General features: G+C 35.7%; 1 protein-coding gene across 1 annotated transcript in view; it reads left to right on the top strand.

The window, feature by feature from the left end:
• The window catches only part of NETO1 (neuropilin (NRP) and tolloid (TLL)-like 1), a 192,816-nt gene that overhangs the window by 142,882 nt on the left and 26,114 nt on the right, over positions 1 to 23,820 (top strand). Inside the window, exons 6-7 of the mRNA XM_009333501.1 lie at positions 20,093 to 20,134; positions 20,234 to 20,361. Of these exons, the coding sequence (XP_009331776.1) occupies positions 20,093 to 20,134; positions 20,234 to 20,361 (170 nt within the window). The remainder of the gene's footprint in view (positions 1 to 20,092; positions 20,135 to 20,233; positions 20,362 to 23,820) is intronic.

Below are 23,820 nucleotides of genomic sequence, written 5' to 3'. Positions count from 1 at the left end.
TGACAATTCTTTCTTGCTTTTGTTTTGTCATTCTTTGGGTCATTGAAAGGCCTTCACCTGAAATTTCATTTCACATCTCTGGGTCCTTGGACTCAATCTGTAACCCTATTTTTTCCTAAAAAGTTTTCTGAAATCGTGTTGAATAACTATTTTGTTTAGAAAAAATCAAGTATTACTTCAAGGGGACTTATTCTTTATAGCCATTCTTTAAAATGAGTCAATTTTTTAGTGTAGACAAGGATTCAGACACAGAGAGGATATGTTTATTTGAGCTTTCTTACTCAGCTAGAATAATCAGATTTCTGTTTATCCTGGTCCCTGATTTTGCAGGACAGTGGCTTAAGATAGCACATCATTACTTTCAGTTCCTTCACTTAGTAGAAGCCATCTGTGTTTTTATTTAGCCTCATTAATATAAACGTCAGTCAGTAATGTTTTCTGTTCAAATGCCCGATAATGGGGGGAAAAAAAAAAGTTTTATACTCTTATGTCCTGAAAAGTGGAGTGTAAAACACTGTCTAATCAGAATAACGGTACTTTTACATCCTCATTGCAGTGGTACAAGTAGCTGTAGAATGTCAGAGTAATAGAGTAATGACATCATCTATCTTGAGGAAAAGAAAACCAACCCAAGTTCTTCCTGTTTGGGGAATTTCCATATTTTAGGACTGATGAAAAATTTAATGTGAATTTATTAAATTCAATCACAGTTCTAAAGAACTTAGATAAGATATTATCAAATCATTTTGCCATCTAATGTCCATGTCCTGTTTTGTGTGTATTTAAGTAAGGGGTATTTCCCAAGCATCTGGGACAGCTGAATACTTGTGGGAGCTTGCTCACTTGCTTTTATTTATTTGTTTATTTTCTTCCTGTTCTCTTCTGAACTTGGTCTGATTGCTTCTAAGTTAACATCAGCAGTGACAACAACTTTTAACCAACTTGTAATCCAGTTAAGTTTTTTGAGAAACAATAAACAATGTCAGAGTCATACGACTCTGAATGAGTCAATCTTTTTCCGTTGGGATCAGAGTTGGTTTGAAATTATGAGAAATTACTCATTATAACTCTTCGTTTAAACTTTTGAGCCAGAACCTTCTGATGTTTAAAAAGAAAAGTGTGAAATTGTTTTATTTGTTGAGATTTCTAGCCCTCAGCACTTCCTGTGCTGTTCCAGGATCCAAATTATTAAGAATGTTCTTCTGATTTCTTACCTAAAATTATTCATAGCCAGCTTATGTCTTTGCCTTCTTATACCAACATTACTTGTTAACTTTGAAACCTCTTTTCTCACCAGGACTACATGCCGCTGCATCATGAGCTTAGAGATGGCAGTCATTTCTTTCTTAAGATGTCAGTTTGCTTGTCTACACAAGCCAAATCCTTGTACTGTCCTTTTATGCCATAGGCTCTTTGTTCTCCCTGCCATCAGTACCACCCCTCCTCTCTCCAAGAATCTTTTCTCTGTATCTGTTCCACAAGTTGAACACAGACTTCTAGAGGAGGTTTACTAGGATATTGTACTGCAGTAGAGGTACAAACAATTCTTTTCTACCTCCAAAGGAAATACCTTTCTTGATATGTAGGTGATCTTGCCAATAAAGGTCATTATAGTGTCGCATTGCTAAATATTATTTACAGAGGAACCACATTTCTCTGACAAAAAGTCTGTCTTTTCAGAAGCACCTGGGAGGAACCTTTAGCAAGCTTAGATGTGCATTCAAAAATAATACTAGAAAACCAACATTTTTAGCTTAAGCTGTGTTTTCACACCACTACTATCATAATTCCCCAAATAGTTTATATTATTACTTGTTACAGAACAATTAAAACTAAATCTTAGAGGCAGGAGAGGATTTTCCTTAAATATGGTCCTTTTCTTACGCTCTTTCCCCTAAGGATGCCCTCTTGGCTTTATGTAAATACTATGCTGAGCTAGCTTAACCTTAGGTCTGGTATAGAGTGATTACCCTTTGCTTTAAACTCTTGCAAAATATGGAAATAACCAGTGAGCCCTGGGCATTTGTTTTCCCTATTAATTCTTGATTTCTCGGTAATGTTTGTGAAGCACTTGGAAATGGCAGAGCAGGGAAGATAATATGGAATTTGTACTGAACAGAAAGCTTGGGTAGTTGTCTTCCACAAGTGTTTGGAAACAACTTGTTTACAATGAGAATTTTCTCTACTAATATGCATATTCAGAATAGCACCTCCAAAACCTGATGTTAAGTATCTTACTTGGTAGTTCTCATTTAAACATTTTAACACCTATTTCTTCAGGGGAAAAAAATTAGAAGCTTCGTGCCTCATATGTAGTGAGTAAGGAGTTTTTGAATACTCTTCAAAGTTGTTCCAGATCATCTGACTTCCTTATCTGGCAGATTTTCTAATGGCTCTTACTGGGATGCACTTCTGGCTGATTGTGTTGTGGCCTCATCTTGGCAACACTGTTGCCTGTAATAGTTTCTCTTAGTGACCTTGGCAATGTGGATGTCTGCAGAGATTCTGCTGACATTGAAGCAATTCTTTTTCTTTACTTATCCATTCCTTAAGCTGTTGAATTTTCATCTTTATGTATTGCATCTACAGGTTTCTGAGGTGTTATGGGTATAGCCAATAAATCTTGACACTCACCTCAGTGCTTTTGTCTAATCAGCATGACTGTGGCCCTTCTGTTAGGCAGAGAAACTATTTTTTATTCTAGCCACAGAGTTGCAAGTGGTCTGATTCTTTAGCTGCCTGTACAGAAAATGATGCTTTTATGTTAGATACAAAACTACGTTTGTATCACTTGTTTTCAGTCACCCATGTTTGTTAATTCGATATTTGCATAGGTTCAAGTAACTGTGATTGTTGATTTTTTTGTTATCATCTGTTCATTTAATGATGTATTTCTCAATTCTAACAGCAATAAGTAAGGATCTTTATTGACATATTTAGCTTTCCTTAACAGATTTTTTACTCCTTGAATAGTGCTTCTAGCTAATTCTCCTTAAAGAAATGCACACAAACCCTTGTTAGAAAGCTCCCAATCCTCTGTAACTAATAAAGAGTTTTTGCCCAATAATTGGTAGCTCTGATTCTGCACACTGTAGTCTTTGGAAAAGTCAGTCATTTTTCTGTTTCTAGAATTGAATATTTTTGCAGTATGCAATGGTTAGTAAATGTGTCAAATTCAAAATATATCCCCTCTCAGCCTTTGTTGTGTATACTCATCAACTGTTTAGCATTGGTTCATTTTCTGAGCGTAGTATTCATATTTTCTGTAAAGAGGTCAATGCAGAGGGTCTCTTTTACTTGCCAGTACTGAGATGAATGTTATTGAATATTGTTTTGTATATTTGTAGTTCTAGTAGGTGTGTGTTGCCACCTTAGTATATCTTTTGTGATATTGATGGCTATAACCAATGTTGATTTGTTTACTGTCTGTTGAGAAATGCAGACTATGTAATTCTTTCACCTCAGATATCACATTTGAACCTCTTTGGTGCTCAGGTCCAAAAGTAAGATCATGCTTCCTTCAACTTTGATAGAATTTTTGCCCTAACTATTTTGTAAAAAAACTTTTAGCTGGCCCATTAGAGTATCTATGCCTTTGATCTGTCTTCTCTTTCTCTCTTACTATGTGATATCAAAGAGCCTGCAATCTTTAATATCATACTGCTCTCATGGGGTAGAGAAATACTATCATGCATAGTCTTTTCCTTGTGGGGATAGAGAAATACTACCATGCATAGTCCTTTCCATGTGAGGAACAGAAATACAAAGATTTCTGAGAGAGGTAAATGTCATCTGTATGGCTAATTCTAGCCAATGTATGTATTGCTAGACACGAACATGAATCAAGCCTCTGAGCACCCAGAGTTACTCCTATCTGGTTTTTCCCATTCTCTCTTTCACTCTGTACAATTATAACCTACCTCAAGCTACTGACAAGCTCTTTTTACCATATATACCTTTACCTTATACATACACTAAGGAGTTATAAACAAACCTCATCTCAGTAACGTTAACGGATGTTATGTATACAATAAATGAAGGTATTTTATCCTAAAAATGATCATGACAAATTGAGGAAGTGAGAAGTTGAATTTTTTAAGTCCAATCTTAAAAGAATCCAAACTTTAAAATATAAAAATCTATAATAAAGAGGATATAAAGGTTATAATGGGTTCATGCAAGAGTCACCTGCTTATTGTGAGTGTTGTTTAATGTTTGTGAATGCTGAGTAGATTAAAGTGGTTTTTTTTTTTTCCTTACGATACTAATTCGCATTATGTACAGATATTCCTTTAAAATCTTCTAAGTAGCATGTTCTTCTGGTCAACAGGGTAAGGTTGACAAAAAGTTCAGCCACCAAATACAGGATGCCACAAGTGTCTGAAATCCTTATTTAAAGTTTCAGAATTTGTTAGCCTCCTGTGGTCTGTTTCTATAATGTCAAATAATGTCATTTACACTGTATCTTGTAGTTGTTTTATTAGTTAGCTTTGAAATAAATAAAAAAAAAAATTATCACATAATTTTCATTCCTGCAAATCTTTGAAATCATCTTTACATGCAGAATGCCACTAGCACAGCTAATGTTTTTCTTTGGTTTGGGAAAGCCAATAAGTAATTTTTGTTCAATTTATCTTCAATGTGTAGATATTTTCAATTTGCACACATTTTTTATTGTGCCAAGTCCAAATGCTAGGTGTTTTTATTTTTTTCTCTGCAAAACCTGTTCATTTCACTAAGGCCCTTGGGCCAAATAAGAATAACAGCTACCATAATTTAACACTGTAATCCATCAAAAATCTCTGAAATTACTTTCTGATATGCCCAAAGATAATTCCAAACAGTTGCTTAAGCTTACTATACTCAAATGCTGCACTGACAAGCCACGAAATCTAGTCCCAATTTAGCAAAGAACTTCAAGAAACCCACATTTAAGCATGTGCCTAAATCTGGGCAATCTCTAGGCTTGGTTACTTACTTAAAGGTAAATATGTTTAAATACTGTCCTCCGCATTTTCATCTATTGAACTAAGTCAAAATGAAATATTTGTTTATTTTGGAGAACTTCACTATTATTTCTTCAACTCTTTTCGTGAATTAAAAACTAGTTTTCTACTTTTACACAAGTTATGTGGTAGATATATATCAATTCAATGTTTGTCTGTTTGATCAATATCACACTAATATAGCTTTAAGTATGCTCAACTTACCCACTAACTCCCAGTTTTCACTTGTTTTCATATTCTGTTACAGTAAGTTGAGTTTTTGTTAGAGCTAGAACATAATGATTAGTGATTTGCCTGTCTTCCTGTGCTATTCTTCCTCTAGATATCCTTGTCGCTAAAAAATCACCTTGGAATCATCTGAAATGAAATAATTTTCTGTATGTAAAAATGTATAATTTTCTTCAATCATGCCTATGAAGTCATTCAGATAAGTTTTTTGGTCCAACTCAGTTTGTCAATCCGGTTTACAAGTTGTAAAATGAAGTGATACTAGTTCTGCAACCATTTACAATGAGTACTAGTTCCACTCCTTGGATTTTAAATTTTAAACATAAAATAAAGTTTCCAGTAGATTTTTGCTACATTCCCACTACTTAAACTTGTGGTAGTGCATTCATTGCCAAATGGGATTTTTAAAATAAAAATGGAGCAGTATTTAAGGATAATTTTTTGAAAGGGACAACTATTTATTGATAGGAAAAGAGGCCTATGATTTTTTGTGTTATCATGTGTTCTTTTCTATAAATTGGAAGTTAAGCTCCCAGACAAAATCTCCACAAACAAGAGGTACCTAGGGAAAGCCAAGATGATCTTTAGTATCTTGCTCTTTCTGCAAAATCTCATGTCCTCACTCTAGATGATTTTGGAACTCAGTAGAAGTCAGGACTGAGGAGTAGCCTTTATCGTATGCCTTTCCAATAATGAAGAAACTCAGATCTCTTGAGCCTTAGCTAGCTTAGCTGCAGATCTTCCAAAGAATGGTGTCTGTCTGCCATGTTTTATGTTGCTGGCAGCTATGACTGTTTACCACTAGTGTATTTACTCTTTACTCATTCATTTATTCAGCAATCTGCAGACATTTAAAAGTGCCTACATTCTCTGTTCATTTATTTTCTCAATTCACTTAGGACCAAGCATAAAGACATTTAGGTGGTGAGACATCTGTTGAAATAAACAATTGCTTAACCAAAAGAACTGGATTTAGGAAGATTCAAATTTAAGAAGTTTATTTTCTTTGTGGACCTGGCACTTCATTATCATTCAATTAAATTTTTCATATTTGTATTATCTGCCTTTTCTTTCCCTTTTAGCCAAAAAAAACCCCAAACCAACAAAACTTGATTATTTGCTAGAAATTACATTCTATTAATAAAAATGTGATATTTTTATTTTATTACTATAAGGAAATATTTAAAACTACTTTCAAAACTTGCCTTTATAAATACTGAATGAAGACTAAAGGATTCCTTAACAGTTCTTCTCTTCTTAAAGTTTTATTTTTTTTTTCCCAAAGTGGTTTTGCTGCAGTCCAATGTTTATTTAACTAGTATAATTTGATGCACGAAAGCATTATCTACAACTTCATACAATACAGAAAAGATTTCAGCTAAACAGACCAAATTCTTCTCTGGTTTAAGACTGAGACTTCTGTTCATACTAATGAACCTGGATGCACGGTCAGGCGTGTTGGGTTTAGTCTTGTATTCTGGTCTGCTGTGATATATTTAATTTAAGAGTGTTTTGCAATCGTATGGACATAGTCTAATTGAGAACTTTTCACTAAAAAGATGCTAGTCATTCATAATCAAATCAGGTAATATTATTGTTAATAAAATTACTTCTGCCCTTAGAAAACATTTCTCAAGACAGACATTTTCTGTTTCTTATTAAAAATGCATGAAATAATAAATACCACAAATATTCAAGTACATAAATATATTTTGAAATTGAGAGATCTGGTGCCCTCAGATTATTCTTGCTCTGAAGACTCTTCTCAATTATGTCAAATGCACATTGTTTACATGATCACAGCATAGTCTGCAATTCACTAGGTAAATGAGTGCCTGACATCAGTGTTTCCTCAAACAGATTTATAGAGGAGAATTTAACTTCTGTGAGACAAAATGTTTTGGTCTGTGCTACACAGTCTAAAATGGACTTTCGATTAATTTTATTTTTTATGTTTAGGATGATGAGATCTACCAAACAATTGAGAATGCCCTCAAAAGGAATAAATTAATTAAAAAATTGTGAAAATAAGTAAGCAAATGCTTTTGATCAAAATTTTAAAAATATTGCTTCAGAGATCATTATACATTAGAGATGCAGAAAGTTTATTTCAATATTTTGATGTCAAAAGACTACATCTAATATCCAGCAATTTGTGTTAATAAAGATTGCGTGAGTCACGAGTAAGATGATGAGAACAGAATTGCCAAATATTTTCTGAGAATTCAGATTCAAATAAACGGATGTCTGTGGCACATCCATTATTAAAAATTTGTACTAGCATGACAGAAGCAGGCAGTGTGAAATGTGTTATTCTAGTCACATATCAGTCCCTTAGATGACACTGAGAAGCCAGAAGATGTTGCGTAACAGGACTTACAAACATCATTTGCCAGATGTTATCTGATAGTTGAAGCTCAAGAGACAATGTTATCAAATCTGCTGGTTGCAGTATGTGGGTTAATAAAAGATTGTATGATACTACTTCTTGTTTTCTCTTGATTTTTTTTTTCCTTTCTTTTCTTTTCTGTAACTCATTTCTCAACTCTATGTGAAAATTAATATTAAAAGAGAATGCAGAAAATTATTATTAAAAATATTTTGTTCTTTAATGCTGATTTAAATATGTGGATTAGACAGTTGGTTATTAACTGCTACCAACTACAAAGTCCATACTGAAATTATATAAAATAAGTTTATAGGTTGCTTTTTTTAAATAAAATGCATACTGGCTTAGTAGTTTAAAAATCAGAGTTGGGTAATTTGAATGATTGTAATTGTACATGCTCTCCCCACAAGAATAATTTGTAGCATTAATATAGTTGTTTGTATTCCAGAATATTGCATATCAGTGATATTCCAATATACATATAGATCAATGATTTACCAAGTATTTCTAAATGAACAGTTTTATTTCTCTTTGATTTTTTTTTTTTTTTTTATCACTAGAGCTTTAAATTACTCTTTCAAATCAAGCTAGGAAAAATCCTGCTGCTTGGCAGCCAAAAACTTGATCTGGTCAAATGAAATTTAATTATTGCCTGCTTGTTGGATAAGCGGCTGACCCATACTTAAAATCCCAAGTGCTGCGACTGACCATCATGTTTGACCTGCTGCTGGTGAAAGTGAAAACTGTCCTGATGATACCTTATTTCTTCTGAATATTACCACATCAATGGAAGAACTGGACAATCTCTAATCAGTACCCACTTTGTTGTTCTTTTCCCAGTCTCTTCAGCCAGTTAATGGCAATATTGGACATTGTATAAAGTAGACATAAGGACTTATGAACACTGCCTTTCCAAAGTGTGATTCAATGAATCACAATGGCTTTTTCATGGTGAATGTAATGCAAAAGACCAGTTTTCATTCTCTGTATGAGGCTGAGCCAGTCAATCAGTGTAGCGCTCAATAAATCAATTGCTAAATTCAGCTCAGATTGTGGGCCTAAACCTGCTTCTCTTAGAATCAATATTAAAACTGTGAGTAAATCCAGTGGAAATCAGATTGTTGCTTCAGACTGGTAGCTTTTGAATAGAGGAGAAAAACTGCAAATCTGTTAAATTCCATGGAAACTATAATTTTTTAATCTAAATTCCCAAGTTATGATAATAGAACTAAAAATTTACTAATCTATGCTGAATATAATCACTGTTTATGGATAGTTGGATCTGGAATTTCTGGGGTGAGAAAATGTCAGCGGTAACTGAGTTTTTATAGACACAAATCTAACTCTATTCAAACTCTAGATTACAGATCTCCAGTTACCCACAGACCCATTTGTTTGCTGATGTTCATGACAAACCACTTTGAGAATTGGTTAGTGAACGCAGAGCATGTGTCATAAATGGTACTCAAAGAGGACTGAAGATCCATTAGAAAGATCTTGTTTAAAGAAAATTTAAAAAGGTTGAAGACAATACCTTTTGATTTAGAATTTGTCATCCTGTTAATTTTTCTATGTAGGCATATAGCAAAACATGTCTTACTGTTACTGATGAGCAATAATCTTTATTCATTAATTTAAGTGGAAACCATCTGGGGCTAGGGCTGGTATGAATTATGTTTGGTTTAGTCAAATACATAGTAAAGCATACAGTAGGGCTTTCCTCATCAAAATAATAAAAGTCCCAGCTGACCTAGTGTCTTGTTTCTAACAGATCATTTCTATGCTAGGTCAGTATTAGCAATTAATTGTGGTTTGGACTGTTCTTTGGCACTTTTAATTGCATGAAATTGGAGAAAAATTATCTATTTGAGCAAAAGGGAATGTCACTCTCATGAAGTTGTAACCAACAGGAAGCAGATGAACTGTAAGGTCAAAAACCTAGCTGTAAAGCCTTACTTAACCAAAAAATTATCAAAATGTTTTCCTCCCATAATCTCAGGAGAAGTTGAATTTCATAATACTGGAAGGAGTGGAAGGGTTATTGCTCCCTTCCCATATATTGTTTATATCCTTTAAATATCTGAATGTTATCTTGTATAATAAAATGTAAAATTCATAAGTTTGTGGGTAATTTAGGTAGGAATTCACAGTTTAACACACAGAGTTATCTTCTTTTTGACAACTGGACTATACTGAAACTCTTCCTCAGAGAAAATTGTTACCCTATACTGTTAAAAAGATGAAGAAACAAGAGAAAGTACAATAATATCTCCAAGAAAGCTCCACAGTATACTCTGTAGCTAAGGCTGATGAAAACACGTCTTCTCCTTCTGTAGAGAGAGGGCTTTGTACATTTGGGAAAACTTCTGGGGTCAATAGCTCAGTGCTCCCTGAAAGGACAATTTCTAGGCAGGAAACCTCCTAAAAGTAGCAGAATGAGAAGGAAAGCTCTGGTGTCACTGAAAGCTATACTGCTATGGATGCTAAAAAGACAGGACAGAAGACTTATTTTTCCCGCAGTTGTTCCTGGGACTTGGTGTTGATATGCCTTCCTCAGCAATTCATTGAGCTATATGGCTTTTAGAGTACCTCTTCTTGCTCACTGAAAGTGTCTGTAGTGGGCACGTATAATTAAAATTAGAGTTGACAATTTGGTTTAACGAATGAATTTCACTCTTTTTTTTATATGTTTTAGTTTTCTAATTTTTCCTTTAGAAAGAGAGCATTCAGGCTCCAGTGGGGATGAAAACCTAGAACTCTCCCTTTGATCCTAAACACCAGCAGATTTCTACTCTGGATATAGAATACATTTTAAAAACATTCTGTGACATTGGCTTTTGGAATCATATGAAGACTTTGTTGTAGAAGAGCACTATGACACAATTCATCCAATAACTTTCAAAAAACTAGCAGTTGCACAGTAAACTAATGAATGGGTTTTTGTCTATGGCTATTTCACTTGTCTCCACTCTAAAGTTCATATTTTCTGGAGTATTGTGTCTGGTTCATCTCTGGTATCTTATACGGCCAGATGATTAAAAACAATCAGTTGTTTTTACAAACACAACTCAGTTCCCTTCCAGTGCTCTCTGACATGGTTATTCACTTTAGCAAAAGTCCACCTGGTGCTTTGCTAGGCTGTAAGAAAAAAAATATTTGGAGACTGCAAGAAATCTCTTGTTAAAGTGGACAGTGAACTATTCACATGTGGAAACTAGAGGAGATATTTGAGTTTCTCATGTGAGATGCAGTTATCTTCAAAAAGACGCCAATAGCATATATGCCATAGCTGGTGTGACCAGCTACAGCAGAGGAATGTTAGTAGGTGTAAACACTATGCTGACATTTCTGTTTGTGTTGGAAATGTGTCTTAATGTGCGGTCAACTACAGGTTATTCAGTACTATTTGAAGTAGCATAAGTAATATATTCGGTTGATTGTAACAGCTGAAAAAGACGTAGCTCTTCAAAAGAATTGGGAACATTGTGGTGAATGTATTCATTCTGTTGAATGTTCTGAGGTAAAACTAGGAGAAAGCATTTCTCCTATGATAAAATAACAGAAGTTACTTTATATCACCAAGTTATTCCCATAAGTTCCCTCTGTCCTGGGAAATCCACTCTATGGACTGATACAGCATGAATGGCCTCTCTGAAAAGGATATGCAGATTTAGCACTCAATGGTAGCAAAGCAATAACCATGTATAAATTGATTCAGTCTGAAGAAGTAATGCCTAGCAACCAGTTGTGGCTAAACCCTCTGGATCATTTTTCCCTATACTTCTGCCATGAACTTGAAGTGTTATTTCCTTGGGCTGGGCTAGGAGTCATCTATAACAAATAAATGAGACAAATCCCAAGCCTTAGTAGTATTGTGCTGAAATTGCACGACTAGCCCATACTTAGTATTCAACATCATTCAGGAAAAGCTCCATAGCACTTTTATGTTGCACATCTTTCTTCCTAGTCAAGTTCAGAGACCATTAGTCAGTCACAGGAAGCCACTGGGATATTATCTTGGGAAGATGCATACAAGGTGCTGCCCTTGACTGATAGTTAGTCCTGGCGGTCGTCAGCTGCACTGTCGCAGCAAGGCTGCATTGCTCAGATCAAGTGGGCTCCTGAGCTCATTCAGTCGTTTCACATGTTTCCGGGCAACTGGCAGATAAAGGTAGATGCAGTCCCTGAAATATTCGTCATAGTATCATTTTTCCATGTGTTTCCATACATACAGTGTACTGCATAAGGGGAATATGATGCCTAATTGGAGCACTCAGCTGCTAGTGTAAATATTTAACATAATAAAAATGATCTGCCAAATAATCTCACACATATCATCAAGGCTCCCAGACTTCCTCTTTCCACTCAGCAGCCTGAGTATGACATTGTTGCCCATGCTTGCTCTTTTTTCTCACTAGGCCAGTTCCAAGAAACACGGCTCACTTCTGGGATTTAGGTGCACATATCAAATAGTCCAAACACCATCTGAGGATGAGACCCATGCCCTCATGAGTCCTCTTACCTTCTAACATGGTTCCCACCCATACAAAATTTACACTGGAGAAAGAACCTGCTCTAAACTGTTTACAGGGTAGACAAGGGAGGCAAGCAAGCTAAGATCTCAAAGCCTGCCATTGTGTGCATGAAAGAGATATCTAGGTGCAACCTCTGTAATCATGTGGTCTCTTCCAGTGGAGTTCATTCAGGCACTTCTTGTCTGCTCAGTTTGACTAATCTTAGCAAGAAAAAGATTTTCTTTTTCTGATGATAGTCTTTTCATTTCCAAATAGATGTTAAAGAAACAAATATTAACTTTTGGTATACTATTTTGTCCAGCTATTGCTAACACTTGCAGTGTATCTCATCTTAATGAGGTCACCATAGCTGTGCAGTTTGTAAATCAGTATAATATATTAATTACACTATAAAGATACTTTGGTTGTGAGTATGAGCTGAGATTAGTAAATATGACAAAAGAAAAAAGTAAAAAAAAAAATTTAGAAATCAAACTTCTGGGTGGCAGTTTGTGTTATTTCAACAGTATAAGAAATGTGGTTAAAGTAACTAGAGCAGGTTGACTGTATTTTTCTAAATATGATTTTACTTCACCTACTGCTCGTAGCATTCATTTACAAAATTTCTTCCTAAGACAAATAGTAGCTTTAGTGTGCTTTACTGTGAGTCAGATCACCAAAAGCAAGACAAAGTAATGTCTCCTTAGGGAGTTACATCTTCAAAACCAGAGTTTCTCAAACTTCTCCAGAGTACAAAGCTTTTTTTGGCTTATTTGTCTTCATATGACTTCTTGCTGATCTAATAGCAGGTAGAACTTCAAGGTGAAATAGCAAGAGTCATATTCACTTCTACATTTACACTTACCACCTTTGAGTTCTTTCATGACTGTGCTAAGGAGTGAAAAATTTGAGAAACATTGTTTTAGGTTATAAATACGTGGCCTCCAAAATAGCTGCCCTTGCTCACAATATTGTTCTTAAAAGAAAGAACATAGAAAACAAAGAACAAATATAGCACATACTATTGCCAGCTATAATTATTATAGAACTGTTTTTCAGGGTGTCTAGCAAACTATAGGCTTTCTTTGAAGATCCTTTGGTATCTTTAATGCAGATATAGACATATATATGGAAGTTTCAACAAAACTACAGAGCTGAAAAAATTAATCAGAACAAATTTCATTTTTAGCTAACAAGACAATAATTTTTGTATTTTTGCACATCTATTTCTCTTAGTATTTTTTTTACTTAGTACTTTACTTAGTACTTTTCCTTTACTCTTCCCAGCAGAACAGCTAAGTCCCCTTTGTGTGTACACCTCACAAAAAATGTTTACTTATAGAATTTTTTTTCCGTTTTAGAATTGCTTTAGTGATTCTTTGAACAGATTTTTATGCTTTTAAAATCTTTCGGTTATCATCTTCCAGTATTTTTACTGTATCATCAAATAATAGGAGGCAACCACATAAAATACCTTAGAATAACCCTGCTGTTCTGTACTGAGTTCTGCAAACTCTGCTTTTACAGAAAATTATATTTCACCCCTCAAGAGGGCAGGACTGGTTTAGGCTCCCAGAAATCATTGTAAAAGAGCCTGACTTCATAAACTTGAAAATAAATAACTGGTGGCTTGCTGAATAGTGCAATTCTCTTTACTTTTCCATGAGTATTTACATGTAAAATCAGGTCTCTAATAAGTTCTGTGACAGAGAACCACGTGCATGTGTTAAAATTTCTTAAATATTGATAGATAGAAGTTGAATGCCTATTTCAAGTCATTCAAAGACAGGAAAATGAAAAAAAGGTGTCTACAGCTGTCTGTTCAATGAGTAAATATGGACAGTTTCCCTATTTATCATTAAGAAATATGGTTTCTACGTATTTGTGTATATATCCATTAAAAAAGGAGGGTTTTGTATTCACAAACAGCAAAAACTCCTTCATGTTTCAAACATCAGCCCTTTGTTGTGTATAGTTTGATCAAATAATTCCTTCATTTGTCATTTATAGAAGAAAAGAAAGCAAAATACCTCAAAAATTAATCACAATCAGGTCTCTCATCTGCACCAGGATTTTGTGGTATGCATTTCCTTCATCTTGACTTCTGACTGTACAGTAATTGCTCATATTCTTCACTGTATATACTGTACTTCAGATATAAAAAATTCTGGGTAATTAAGTATATTCTAATCCAGATGTGCTAAGGAACACACCAGCTCAATCCTCCATTTTTTAAAAGAGATACTGAAACATCTGTTGACTTAAATAATTTGACTTCCAAGAGTGAGATATCTATTATTTCTATCAGTACAAGCAACAGTTTTGACGTTGACAGTGTAAGAAAGTGTCAAAATGATCTTTATATGAAAAGCTACAGAAACTAATGAATAAAATGTGAGGTTTACTCACAAATCTGTGCATTTGTAAGAAAAAAAACAACTGTAATTTTTCTGTATGACTTAAAATTACTTTTAAAAGCCTTGCGAAATCTGTCTTGAAGACATGTTGAACAGTTTTGATAACTGTGGATTTTTTTATTCAAAATTTGTTCTTTTAAAATAGATTTGTACTAATACTTACCAGCAGAATATGTTGTTGCTAGTAGTTAGTTTGAACTTTATGCATTTTCCCTGTTTCTGTTAGAATCTATCTACCTGTCTTTTACAGAAATTACTCAAGTAATAGACTTTTAAACAATTTCACTTTCTGTGCAAGTCACTTAGAGTGAGAGAGTGCATGCATACATATATGCATGGGTGGGTAAATATGTTTCTGTATGGATATGCTACAGCTGGGCAACCACTTAAGATGCTGCAGTTTACTTGTAGATAAAGTCATTTACTTGTAAATAAAGTAATTTACATACTTTTTGAAGATTTAATCCAGTTAACCTACAATCCCTTTTTACTTTACAATTTTCTTTGTTTCATAAGATTTTTGAGCAATCAGGTGCCCTAAATCATTACAATTGTCCTTTTGTTTTTGCGTTTAAATTCCATGCTTGCCAGCTGCTTAAAAAAGCCAGACTTTTTGCATCTTAACAGTGAAACTAAAAATAAAGAAATGTAGCATGGTTTCCATGGGCCAGGTATAGAACAGATCCCAGAGCCAGCATCCAAAACCTTCAGAGGTTCCCATGAAGACCTAGTGGATCCATTTGAAACCAGTCCCAAATATTACAGATTTCTCCAGGTTGGATATATATGTAGCCATGACTCAAAGCAAATTCCACCAAAACAAGTCTTCATTGCGATGGAGATTTGTCTAACCTCTGCTATTACCTTAGATTTGTCTTTCAACTAGTTATTTCAGTATTAGCCAATTCTGGTTTTTAGTTATTATAGAATCACAGGATCACAAAATGGCTGGGGTTAGAAGGGACCTGTGGAGGTCATCTTGTCCAACCCCCTTTTCAAGCAGGGTCATCTAGAGCCACTTGCCCAGGATGATGCCTATACAGCTTCTGAATATCTTCAAGGATGGAGACTCCACAACCTCTCTGGGCAAACCTGTGCCAGTGCTCAGCTACCCTCACAGTGGAAAAGTGTTTCCTGATATTCAGACAGAACCTCCTGTGTTTCAGTGTGTGCTCATTGCCTCTTGTTCTGTCACTGGATACCACTGAAAAAAGCCTGTCTCCATCCTCTTTGCACCCTTCATTCAAGTATTTATACACATTGGTAAGATCACCTCTGACCCTTCTCTTCTCCAGGCTGAATAGTCCCATCTCTCTCATCCTTTCCTCATATGAGAGATGCTTCAGTCCCTTAATCAGCTTCATGACCCTTTGCTGGACTGTCTCCAGTAGCTCCATATCACTTTTGTATTGGGGAGCTCAGAACTGGACACAGCACTCCAGGTGTGGCCTTACCAGTGCTGAGTAGAGGGGAAGGATCACCTCCCTCAAACTGTTGGCAGCATTCCTCCTAATGCAGCCCAGGATACTGGTGGCCTTATTTGCTGCAAAGATACATTATTGGCTCATGTTCAACTTTGTGTCCACTGGGACCCCCAGGTCCTTTTCTGCAAAGCTGCTTTCCAGCTGGGTGGACCCAGCGTATAGTGGTGCATGGGGTTATTCCTCCCCAGGTGAAGTTATTTGCACTTCCCCTTGCTGAACTTCATAAGGTTCCTGTTAACCCATTTCTCCAGTGTGTTGAGGCCTCTCTGAATGGCAGCATGACCCTCTGCTGTATCAGCCACTCCTCCCAGTTTTGTGTCATCAACAAACTTACTGAGGTTACACTCTGCCTCATCATCCAGATCATTAATGAAGATGTTAAACAGGATCGGACCCAGTATTGATCCCTTGGGTACAACACTCATTACTGGCCTCCAACTAGACTTTGTGCTGCTGATCACCACCATCATGGGTCTGGTTGTTCAGCCAGTTTCCAGTCTACCTCACTGTCTGCTCATCCACTGCATTTTTTTACTGGTTAAGGAAATTACAGATTATCATCATGTTCTCCTTGGGCCACTCTAAAATTTCTCATTCTGCTTGTTTGCCAGTAACTAAATAATCTGACACAGATTTTTGTATCTCATAAGAAGTTTCAAATGTAACTCTGTGCTTCACAGAGACTTTACAGAAAAGCTTATAAAAACTAAACATTGCAGGAAACTATTATTTGTAGAATAGGTTGTAATATATCACCAAAGGAAATCTCTGGATAGCCTTTATTTTGTTGGGTTTGGTTGGTTTTAAAAGACATATTCAATGCTTCAGGAAAGAGCCACAGAAATTCTTTTGGAGGCAAGGTCTTTCATTTATATAACCTTTACACATTTTCACATTTCTTATGAAAACTCCTGGTTTTCTCTTTACATACTTCATTTCCCCATTAAGGAGATCCCCATAAAAAAATTTACGTGTATTGCATTCCCCTCAAGGCCTATTGCCTCCTATTTTTCTCTCTCATTATAGGTGATCAATCTTATTTTTCACAGTAAAATTTTCCTGTCTTGGGAGGTTTTCCTAATGGGAACATGATTTTCATCAGGACTATCTGTCTATCGGAAGATCTAGCCAGTCAGTGTTTAGATATCATTAAAAGGGTTCTGACTCAGCCAGACTGATAGTAACATTTTGATTGAATTACATACAGAAGAGCTGCTAAAGTATAATCTGTTTAATGGTAAGACTATTTGAAAAACAAACATTTGCTGGGTAAATATTCTTAAACATTGTTGGATTTTCAGCATCTCTGATAATACCTTATTTACAGATTGTTGTTTTTATTGTAAAAATATTGGTATACTATTAATGTTTAATGAAGTGTATCACCTCAAGTGTCGTAGATTTTATTTCACTGTCACTCTTGAGATGTTGAAAGTTTGCAAAAAGCTTATTTTTCAAAACTGAGCAAGATCTACCATATTTCTAGAATTTTAACAGATTGTGCACTTCTATGTGCGTTGTTACCAATGTTACTGTATTGTTAACAAATTAGAACATACTTTCAGAATTGTTTCGTGGGTCAGATTGCATGGTTTAGATTACACTTCAGCCTGGATTCTTGCTACTAGCACTCCTTTCTATGAATACTCCTTCATATGGGAGAAATCCTGTCAGGACCTTTTTCTCCTTCTTTCCTCCTCTGTACTTTGCTAATGTGGTAGAGTGTTTTCAGTAAATCAGAGTGATCCTTGCAAACTCAGCAAAAAGAAGAAATGTAATGGTTACACTAGACATGGTTTGGATGTTAATTTGAATGAGTAGTCAAAGTAGGTTTCCATTAAGAATCTTGCTTTCAGCACTAGATATCAACATCTGAGTACATTAACTGAAATATTGAATTACATTTAGTGTTGTTGGTTATCATATCTGCCTACTGATCTATAAAACTGTTTAACAATGTTAATCGCCTACTCAGTTATATTTGCAGTCCCTTAAGTTCATGAGTATTTACTCATGATTTATATTGTGCAACTGTAAAAGACAACTGGGAAGAACAACAGCAGACTTGTTATAGAGGGACAATTTAAAAAAGTGATTTTACAACTCCAATTTTTGAAGTCATCACATTCTGACTGTTCAGGTTAAAATGGCTGATCTTGCTTATAGAGCACTGGACTTTTTCAGGATATTATTTGGTTATGACTCTTACTGTCCTGACTTGGGTAAGGCTAGAGGGGTACAGAAGTTTTGGTGGTGGGTTGTTTTATTTTTTTCATTTGATACATTTCCTACTTCCAAACTTTCTCTTCATTGTTTTATTTATAGCTTTTTCTACACTGACCCAATCCTGAAACAATAAGATCTGTTCCATGAGCAGACTACATGGCTCAAACTCTACCTTGGTTTTCCTCTTGTGTAATCCTTTTGAGGCCTGGGCACTATGTATGTGGCTTAGGAGAAGCTTAATGCAGAGTGTTTGTATATAAGTGTTTATCACTGATTTCAGAAGACCAGATCCTATCAATTTTCCAGAAAAAAAGTAAAGGCCAGTGGATTTCTTTCTTGTTCTTTTTTTTTTTTTTTCCCTCCTGAAAATGAGAAAAATGGTGCAGAACATTCATTTTAGGTTGAAAAGCAGTGCAAGTGATAAAAATCTCCCAGACAAGACCAGCCTATTCTGAAGAAATCGTCTTCCCTTGAAATACTTTAGCCTCTTTCACATTTCTGGTTTTGGACAGTGTCTTCAAACTGGGCCAAATTTTATGAAATTATGATTTGTCTATGGATAGTTGTCTACTGAAGCATAGGTCTAAGACCAAACTAATTTCATCTGTGTTATACCTGGCTATACAAGCATGATACAAAGCATCTCATACAGTAAATATGATCATGTTAATCTGATTGAAAATAGAACATGTGTTAGACTTATTACCTTGTTAGCCCAATGAATTCTATGGTAAATCCTTATGGTATGTATTCCAGGAAGACGAAATGGATGCTTCTGTTGTGGTTTAACCTCTGTCAGTTGGCAACTGAGCACCACAGAGCCGCTCGCTCACTTCCCCCCCTGCCCCGATGGGATGGGGGAGAGAATTGGAAGAGCACAAGTGAAAAAAACTTGTGGGTTGAGATAACAGTTTAATAATTGAAATAAAATAACAACAACAGCAACAACAACAATAATAATAATAATATACAAAGTAAGTGATGCACAATGCAATTGCTCACCACCTGCTGACTGATGCCCAGCCAGTCCCTGAGCAGCGCCCCCTCCCCCCCTGGCCAGCTTCCCCCAGTTTATGTACTGAGCATGACGTCACACGGTATGGAATGTCCCTTTGGCCAGTTTGGGTCAGCTGTCCTGGCTGTGCCCCCTCCCAGCTTCTTGTGCACCTCCAGCCTTCTCAGTCGGTAGAGCATGGGAAGCTGAAAAGTCCTTGACTAGTGTAAGCACTACCTAGCAACAACTAAAACATCGGTGTGTTATCAACATTGTTCTCATCCTAAACCCAGAACACAGCACTGTACCAGCTGCTAGGAAGGAAATTAACTCTATCCCTGCCGAAACCAGAGCAGCTTCTGACAAAGAAAGTGTCTCTTCTTTGTTAGTAGGGATGGCAGAGTATTCATAAACACAGAATAAAGTTTATATTTCTCTAGTTAAGTTGGATGTTATACTGCAAAATGCAAAAAAGATTCTGAATGGATCTGTAAATATATCCTTTTTCATTAGACTGATGTATTAAAATATCCTGTGGTTAACTGTGTGATGTTCTTGCTTGCTAGTGTATGCAGAACTATTTTTGAACTAACTTTTCTGAAAGAGAGACACAGAGAAAAGCAGGATTTCATAACAGGAAAAAAAAGAACTTGGTATGATAGTATCAATAATTTCTGCATTAATAATTAGTGCGTTGCCATAGTTTTGAAACATTTCTCATTTCCAAGAAATACATGTATAATTATATCACTGAAGTGCATTGTCAAATTTTAGCATGTTGACATTATACCCAAGATATTGAAAAAACTTATTTTCTTTTTCTCAATTTTTAAGATCCAGATTTTAAGGACCTTGGCGTTTTGAAACCATTGCCAGGTTGGTATGTTGTTGGTTTTTTTTTTAACTTGCACTCTGCTGTAGACAACATTTTTGTTTGCTGTTCAGGTTTCATTTTTTCTGGTATTTTTTATTCAGTTTGTGAGTTTGAGATGGGAGGACCTGAAGGAATTGTGGAATCTGTACAAATTGTCAAAGAAGGAAAAGCTTCTGAAACTGAAGCAGTGGACTGTAAATGGTACATCCGAGCACCACCTCGATCCAAGGTCAGTCCTTCATCCACTTGCTGATTTGCCATTTAATTTAAGAAATTGACTTTTCTAATATGTTGTGCATTTCTTAGTACAGTCAGATCTTGTTTAATAACTTTACAGCTTGAACTTGTAAACTATTTTTTTCCTTCTGCCGTGGAAAGGTAATTTGTCACCTCAGCCAAAATAACCTTCTTTCTCTATAAATAATGATGTGGGCAGCTTTAATGTGCTTTTTGTGCCATAAGTAATTTTCTTAAATTCACCTTTAATTTTGCTCACATTTTTAAAGAATCAATGTGTTTTCTTTAGCGGGAGGTAATCTTATCACTTTAATTTTCAATATATTTCAAATATCTAATATAGAGATTACAAAGGGAACACAGCTGGCTCCCTAAGGTCATCATTGTTTCTCATCTGGGAACTGTGAAAAAGGAGCCAAGGTAAATTCACATTCCTCTGTATGAGACCTTTAGTTCCTTTGGTTTAGAACCACAGAAAAAAAAGAGATAGTGTTCTCATTTCTCTCCCACCACAGTCAGCAAGCCATGCCTTTGTAACAAACAGGAGAGGGCTGCAATGAATTTAACAATTCTTTTCTTGGATTCTGTTTGAGTTCCTCTCTTATCCATGGTTTATCAGTTATTATATGGATTAATTGTTTTTGACTACACTACTGTTTCTCCTCTCCTTCTCTTGGAACAGCTTTGTGCTGTTCCCAGCTACTTTCATTCACTGTGTTAAAGACAATTTCACATTATATTTTTTCTAGCTGTCTTTTATTGGACAGGAAAGGTTTTACAAGGTAGAATTTATATATCCACTAATCTCTGCCATCTTTAAACAGATAAGGGTTTTTTTGTATAATCTCAGAGCAGACTGTCCTGAATATATCTAACTGTTCCAGCATTTGGTATTGAATAAGCAGGAGGAAGGGTTTCCAGAAGAGAAAAAGTCATTAGTACTAGCATTTTTCTATTGTGAAAATTTAGAAGAGGAGTTGAGTATTCGGCTCATAAAGACTACAGGTTAATTATTTCCAGAATATACTTCAATCTCATGGGTTTTTTTACTTTTGGATAAATTCAATATGCATAAAGATTTTCAGTTAAGTAGATGAGCTTCCCACTTTGCCACAGCAAGTAGCTATAGACATGAAATGACTGGACTGATGAATGATTATTGCATATGTTATATACTTAGGTATTAGTAGAAACAAAACAGATAAACACAAAATTAGAATTGTGTATATTAGAATCAGCACAACTAAATAAGCCAATAAATTGTCCTGTAGTCTTAATTTCAGTTTATGTTTGGTTGGTCAGATAATGTCATTGATATTCTTACTTGATCTAACTCTAAAGTTCTATATGATTCAAAATCCTGCTAGAAATCCCATCTTTACGTACCTGTAGGATTTATCCACACTTCAGTCCTGATGTAAAAATACAAATTGTGTAACTACATAACCATAAACACAGTGTGTAACAGAAGAATGCCACACTACCACTGCTAATAGAGGATTGAAGATGGTTTAGTTCTTCATTAACTTCTATACCTGCATTTAGTAGTGTTGCATGTCAAAAAGTGTATACCTGCTGAAGAGCATCTGGAAGGGAGAGCAATGAGAGAGTTCTAGAAAACCTGAAGAAACACTGAAAGTTATTTAATGTCATCTAGAAGATTTTGTAAAGGAGCATGGCAGATAATAAAAGGCTTTTACAACAAGGAAGGAATGCTCTGATGTCCATGTCTATAGGATAAGTCATGCTCCTGCATTCTGAAAGGAAGATTCAGGTTAGATACTAGGAAAGAAAATTTCAAACGGCAGGGAGGGGATTATGAATGGTTGGTTAAGGAAGTTTGTTCAGCCAGCATTGCTAGCAGTCTTAAAGTGCAGGTAACAACCTATGAAAAATGAGAGAAGCATTATTAGTCCTGTATTTAGGCAGCGGGATGGGCTGGGTCATCTCTTGACGAACCTTGCTGCTCCCATGTCACAGAATTCTCTGGGTAGGGAGATAGGGCAATATAAAAGCATATCACTCAGTGTTTCCTAACATGTGGGGTTGAAAGCTTTTTCAGCAAGCTAGGAAAAAAAATAGTTTTCAAGCCTAGATTCATCTTAGAGGGGTAAGTCCAATTTAGCACTTGAACTTTCTTAGTGTGGTTTTCACAGATATATATATACACACACAAATATATACACACACGCACACACACATATGGTTATGGTATCGCCATACTGGGACAGGCTGAAAAATTTTCAGATACTAAGGAAGGAATTAGTGGATAAAATTTTTAAAAAATCTTGTATGAAGTAAGATTTATGATAAGATTGTTTATAGGCCTGATTCAATTGAACTGGATTCTATTGTCCATATTTTACAGTCAGCTTCCCTTGTGCTTATCTAACCTTGAACTAATGACATATTCAGTACAATAATTCAGTGACATCATTCTAATTTATGGCAGCTTGCACCTATGAAAACAGGCTCTCCTGCTAAGAACAGTAAGAACTCAGCAGACGTCTTTAAACCCACATGTTCCTGTACTCTGGGCTGCACAGTTTGTTACTGGGAACTATGCCTAAAAGGCCAGAGTTTCTCAGACAGAGTTTGAGTTGGATCTTTACATCTTTAGTTTCTTAATTAAACTGTGCCAGAATGTGGACTGCTTGCAATTTCATTTGGCTTAAGCTCATCCAATCTAAACTGTCTGCAGAAGCAAGAAGCAAGTCCTTTCCTTGGTTTGCAATTCCAGATTCAAGCCAAGTCTGAGCTCAACGTATGAGCAATGAGATCAGTCAGGGAGTATGAACTTGAGATCTCTAAGCCTGAGCTTCAAACCCACAGTCTGGGTGTAACATTGCTGCTATCCTCAGCAAGCTGGAATGGGACAGAGAACAGCAAATTTCTTGCACACACTTAAAATAGAGCCATCACTGATTTCCTTATAGCACAAAAAAAGAAATGTGGAAAATGCATGCAGAACCGAAACTTTCTGGCAGTGCAGAAGACAGCAGAAGGCAGTTTAAACACGTCGTCAATCTATACACAGACCTGGAGCCTTATATTTGACAGTGACTTGTTGCAAAGTGTGTGTTTCTTGTAATCATTTGAAGTCAGTACCTGCTGAGTAAGATAGCTGTGACTCTGGAGTTCAGAAATACTAGGGCTTCTGCACTTTGTGTAGAAACTGACTTCAATCAGTAATCAGAGCAAGAATAGAAAATGAAGAATAGAGCTGCTGACTGAATGTGCCAACCCACCCAGAACAGTAAAGAGCTGGAGGAACCTCCCCATCCCAAAATTCTTCACTGTAGAGCAAACACCAAAGGAGGAAGTGGATAAGCTTATTACACTGGGATTTGAAAAACTTCAGAGATATCATTGGCTGCAGCAGCGGATAAGCAAAGAATCTCTATTTATGAATATAAAATAAGAAAATTAAAAGAATGCTAGTATTTTCTCA

This window comes from Pygoscelis adeliae, unplaced genomic scaffold, assembly GCF_000699105.1.
Source record: "Pygoscelis adeliae isolate BGI_AS28 unplaced genomic scaffold, ASM69910v1 Scaffold140, whole genome shotgun sequence".
Taxonomy (NCBI): Eukaryota; Metazoa; Chordata; class Aves; order Sphenisciformes; family Spheniscidae; genus Pygoscelis; species Pygoscelis adeliae.
Note: the sequence above shows the minus strand (reverse complement) of the source record. Positions and strands in the feature narration are given on the sequence as shown.